This window comes from Pteropus alecto, unplaced genomic scaffold (genome assembly GCF_000325575.1).
Source record: "Pteropus alecto unplaced genomic scaffold, ASM32557v1 scaffold143, whole genome shotgun sequence".
Classification (NCBI taxonomy): domain Eukaryota; kingdom Metazoa; phylum Chordata; class Mammalia; order Chiroptera; family Pteropodidae; genus Pteropus; species Pteropus alecto.
In genome coordinates, this window is record NW_006434828.1 from 4,311,392 (window position 1) to 4,316,720 (window position 5,329).

The 5,329-nt window shown below is 66.0% G+C and overlaps 1 protein-coding gene across 1 annotated transcript in view; it reads left to right on the plus strand.

The window, feature by feature from the left end:
* SNED1 (sushi, nidogen and EGF like domains 1) overlaps window positions 1–5,329 on the plus strand; it is a 58,932-nt gene that overhangs the window by 40,665 nt on the left and 12,938 nt on the right. The window contains exons 22-25 of the mRNA XM_025045434.1: window positions 1,163–1,346; window positions 3,177–3,289; window positions 4,052–4,333; window positions 5,256–5,329. The exon at window positions 5,256–5,329 is cut by the window's right edge and continues 1 nt beyond it. Coding sequence (XP_024901202.1) covers window positions 1,163–1,346; window positions 3,177–3,289; window positions 4,052–4,333; window positions 5,256–5,329 — 653 coding nt within the window. The remainder of the gene's footprint in view (window positions 1–1,162; window positions 1,347–3,176; window positions 3,290–4,051; window positions 4,334–5,255) is intronic.

Genomic DNA, 5,329 nt, shown 5'->3' on the forward strand with positions numbered 1-5,329 from the left:
GGGTGCTGGGGCGGGCCAGCCCACGTGGGGGTGGCTGGGGGACGGGCCAGGTGGCAGGAGGCCACCCTGACACTGCCGAGGAGGGGACGCCAGCGCTGTGGCTAGGCGGGCGGGGGTGGGGAGGACGGGAAGGGGAGCAAGAACCGCTGGGCATCTAGGGAGGCTGGGGCCTCACCCGCTTGCCTGCTCCTGGAGTGGACAGGGGCCAGGGACAATGCCAGCACACCCTTGTGGGCAGGGGCTGCCCGTGGGTGGAGCCTGTGGAGGCAGGTGCCAGGGCTTGAGGAAGTGGAGCCGCAGCTGGGCAGCACTGAGGGATGGTGGGGGGCTCTGCGCCCCCCACACCAGGTGCTGGCACAGGACCAGTGGCCAGAGCTTGGAGGTGAAGCACAGAGAGGGCTGCAGCAGGCTGCACGGAAGGAGGAAGAGGGGCACCCTGGTGTCACCTAGCGGTCCTTGCAGGGTGCTGACACTGAGGGCCAAGCGAGAGACAGGATGAGGAAGTCAGGACGGACGTGTCGTGATGGCCAAGAGGCACCGAGGATGCGCTCCGGCCAGCGGGACTCTTTGGGGACCGAGGGAGGAGGGCCTCTCTCTGACTCGTGCTTCCCCAGTGCTCAAGGGAGGGTCCACCTGGAAAGGGGGTCTGGAAGAGAGAGGGAGCCTCCCCTCCCCAGCAGAGTGGGGTCTCCACGGGGAGACAGGGTGAGGTGACGGACCAGTGCCCACCTGATCAGGCACCACGTGCCAATCTGAGCTCCGGGCCCACCTGACCCCTCCCCTGGGTCTGGGCGCAGAGGACTCTCCTGGCCCCCGTGCCCGACAGGCCCCAGCAGTGCCCAGGTGGTGCCCAGACGATCACTGTCTGTGTGACCAGAGCAGTCAGCCAGGGAAGACAAAGCCAAGGCAGGGTCAGCGCCAGTCAGGAAGGACCCTGCCCCACGGTGGCCCCTGGTGCAGCCGGATGGCCCAGGGCAGCAGCCACAGCAGCCCCTCTGCAGCACCTCCAAGGCGAAGCCCGGAGCTACCGACCCAGAGTCATGCCTGGGCTGGCCGCGCCTTACGTGGGTGCCTGCCTGTGCCCCCCTCACCCTTCCCGAGCCCCATCTGTTGTCTCGAGCTCCTACCCCGCCCCCGGCTGAACAACCCCTTTGTCCGCCAGGACCCCACCCTGTTGAGAGCCTCGAGGTTACCAACGTGACCGCCGTGGCCATCTCAGTGCGGTGGGCTCTGCACAGGATCCACCATGCCACGGTCAGCAGTGTCCGTGTGTCCATCCGCCACCCTGAGGCGCAGGAGGACCAGTCCGCCGAGGTGGACAAGAGCGTGGACAGGTTCACGTTTGGGTAAGAGCTCGGCCGGCCTCCTTCGTCCCGGGGCGTGTGCCTCCCGTGTCTCCGGGCACCTCCCTCACACCAGGCCGTGCCACTTCCCAAGGTCTCATTCCTGACTCGCCTCCTCACGGGGCTGCTGGACAAGTGTCCGAGTCTCCCAGAAGAGCAGGGACACCCTAAAAATCTGGGGGCAGCGTCTCCTGCACAGATAGTGAGCGAGACGCTCCAGTGACCAGCCCAGAGTCCTTCCAGCCTGAGGCATGCAGACCCTCCGAGAGGGAAATGGGGGTGACCGTTGGGTTGCCTTAAATTTTTTTGTTCAGATAATCCGTTCACACCTTAAACTAGGCATATAAACTTATGCCAAATTATTATAAATTAAACACAAACAAAACTACAAAATAAATAAAGTTCAAATGAACATCAGGGACCCAGAATGGCGCCGAGCCACAGCCAGAGGGGCACTCGGCCAGGTTCCAGGCTGCGTCCCCGCTGGACCCCGTGGGTGGTTCCAGCCCCGCTCAGGGCTGGCGGGCAGAGCTGGAAGACGGAGTGCGGGGGAGAGGTGGCCCAGCCACCTGGGGCGCTGGACTCGGGCCTGCACAGGACACAGCGGCAGCCAAGGGAGCCCCCCTCTAACTGCTGTGCCCGACAACGGCGTCCAGGCGGGCTTGGCGGGAACAGCTCTGCCGTCTCCGGCCACGGTCATGGGGAGGGGGCCTTGGGGACCGCGGGTGCCTCCCGTCCCTCCTTGGAACCACCCACACTTTTGTACGTTTCTAGTTTGCAGACTTATCGAGACCATTTTTTCCCAAGTGTGTGTGTTCTTTCTCTCCACCTGGACGGCCACCCGTGTGGGGGACAAGACTCTGCTTTGTCTCTTAAGTGTCACTGTGACTTTCCCCGGTTTTACAACCTGCCCCGTTCCAAAAAACAGCGCAACAGAAACATAAACGGGGCCCCCGGGTAGGCACTCGGTGACTGTGTCGGGGTCCCCAAGACCACCCCCAGGCTCGCTGCGGGGGTTCCCAGGACTTACAGATCCCAGAAATGGCACAAAGCGCACGGAAGGAAGAGGTGCACGGGGAGAAGTGGGGGCCCAGGCGCGGCCCCCAGAGCCCCCTCCCCGTGGAGCCACACGGGCCACGCTTCGTCCCCCGCCCCCGGCTGTGACGACACGCGTGAGGACCGGGGACGCCCGTGAGGACGCGGCGCCCGGGGGTCTGGGGCGGGTCACGGCGCGCGCTGCCTGGGGAAGAGCCCAGGCCCCGGAGGAAGCGGGCTCGGCCTGACCCGCACGTTGCAGCGAGGCCCTCTTGTCCGCGAGGGGCTGGGGACCATCCTGGGAATTCCGGCCAAGGGCCACCTTGCCTCCTGTCCAGGCAGGAGAGGAGACAGGTCCCCCCGGGCTGTACACCAGCCTCTGATCACACCGCGGCCACTCCAGGCAGGCCTCTCCCTGCACTAGGAGCTTCTGAGAGAGCGGCACCCAGGCTCACACCACAGCTCACACAACTCACACCACAGCGCACACCACAACTCACACAACTCACACCACAGCGCACACAACTCACGCCACAGCTCACACAACTCACACCACAACTCACGCCACAGCTCACACAACTCACGCCACAGCGCACACCACAACTCACACAACTCACACCACAGCGCACACCACAACTCACGCCACAGCTCACACAACTCACACCACAGCTCACGCCACAGCTCTGGCCTCGTGCAGCAGGACAGCTCACACGCCGGTCACACTGCTCAGGAGCGGCCCCGGTCTGGCAGCAGAGCTGGGCATGAAGGCCCCCGAGACCAGCCACCCCTCTCCCGTAGGGCCCTGCTGCCCGGAAGGAGGTACACCATCTGGGCGACTGCCCTCAGTGGGCTCAGGGGACAGGGACACCCCACCGAGAGCCTGGCCTCAGCTCCGCTGCACGTGTGGACCCGTAAGTAAGCCGTGTGGCTGGCCCGGGCCGGTGGAACTTTCCGGGGAAGATCTTGCCCCTCGGTCCTCTCCGCGGTGGCCGGGGCACCAGAAACCAGCCCCGGGCTGAGTGTACCCCGAATGGCAGTGTGCCCAGGGGCCAGGTCCTCCTGCTGGGCTGCCGTTCACACTCGAAGGCTCGTGTCAAATGGCAGTGTGCCCAGGGGCCAGGTCCTGCTGGGCTGCCGTTCACACTCGAAGGCTCGTGGGCTGCCGCCGAGCCACAGCCAGAGGGGCACTCGGGCAGGAGGCCCCATGCGGCCCCCTCCGCTGAGCAACACGGGCTCTCGGGGGAGGGGAGCACTGCGTTGCGACAGGGACCAGTGAGCAAGGGGGATGCAAGTGGCTTGGTGAGGAAGGACGGTGTGAGCAGGGCCTGGCCGGAGGGGCGGGGGTCAGCGCATGTCCCAGTGGCCCTGAGCGCTGGGACCGGGCCCACTGCCCTCCTCTGCGTCCTGGGGGAAGGTGTGTGGCCAGGCTCTGGGTCAGGAGTGCCGCACGGGGGGATCGCGGACAACGCGGACGTGGGGCCTCTCTGGGAAGGAGGCGCAGCTGCAGATTCGCACCCAGCCCCCATTCCCTCAGGGCCACAAAGTCACCTGTAGTAACTCAGTCTGGTTTCAAACGAGGCTCCGGCTGTCCTCGTCTGGTCTTTCAACCGCGTCCTGGGCAGAAGACTCCATCAGCCCCTTCACCTCCCTCCCCTGCTCTGTGCCTCGTCCAGGGCCTCTGCCACCAGTAAACCTGACTGCCACCCGAGTCACAGCCACGTCTGCTCACGTGGTCTGGGATGCCCCCACTCCGGGCACCTCGCTGGAGGCATACATCATCAACGTGACCACCAGCCAGAGCACCAAGAGCCGCTATGTCCCCAACGGGAGGCTGGTGTCATACACAGTGCGAGACCTGGTGCCCGGGAGGCGGTACCAGCTCTCGGTGACGGCCGTGCAGAGCGCCGCGGGCGACCAGCTGCACAGCGAGCCCGCTCACCTGTACATCATCACCTGTAAGTGCAGTGTCACAGGCATGGGGACAGGCGGCTGTTGAGGCCTGACCCTGTGCGGGCCACCTGCTGTACTCTGGGACCCTCACCTGGCACAGCCACGCTGTCCAAGGGCCATCAGACAGGCAGCGAAGACACAGGTGTTTCGAGGGCGAGGGTGGGTGAGGAAGGGCTGGTGGACAGTGGGTGCTAGGTCAGCGACAGCAGCTTGGTGGCCCCAAACAGGCTGAGCAGTAAATGCAGGGCCCCAGGGAGGCGCACAGCCAAGCTGACCCATGAGGAGCCACAGGACAGAAGCAGAGAGAGACCAGGACTGCCCGAGGAAGGGGTGGCCTGGGACAGGCAGCAAGGAAAGCCAGAGTGGACTGGCGGATGAGGGGACAGACAGCCCAGGAGCACGGGGGCTCAGACAGGCCATGCTGAGGACGTGGGCCTGCTCCCATGGGGCCCAGCACGGCCCAGCTCATTCTAAAGCTCATGTGAGCACGGTGGCGTGTACGGTGGTGTGTCTGACAGGGAGGCGGCAGGGGCCGAGGGCCAGACGCAGGGGCACCCTCCCTGACCCGCCAGCGGCTCTGACAGGGCAGCTGCGGGTACCTGCCAGGGAGACAGGGCAGCCGGGGGAGGAGGGGCTCACAGGTGAAGGAGGGCAGCCAAGGGGCAGCTGGGTGATGAGGACCCACAGAGATGCCACACCACCGCTGTTAGGGCAAGTGCGGGCGGGAGCTTGGGCGGAGGCGGAGGACCTGGGCCCGGCATGGCAGCGAGGACAGCCCGCCTTGACACCCGGCAGCACCCGTTTCACACCGGACGCTGTGGCTCCTCCTGAGATGGGGCCTCCCGGCAGGTGGGAGGAGGGGCTCCAGGGGCTCCTCAGGACCTGCCTCGTGTGGGCACCCCACCTCCCGCCCGCTGCCTCCCGCAGCCCCGAGGGATGGCGCCGACAGACGCTGGCACCGGGGAGGACTGCACCCACGGGCGCTGAGAAACGGGCCGCCC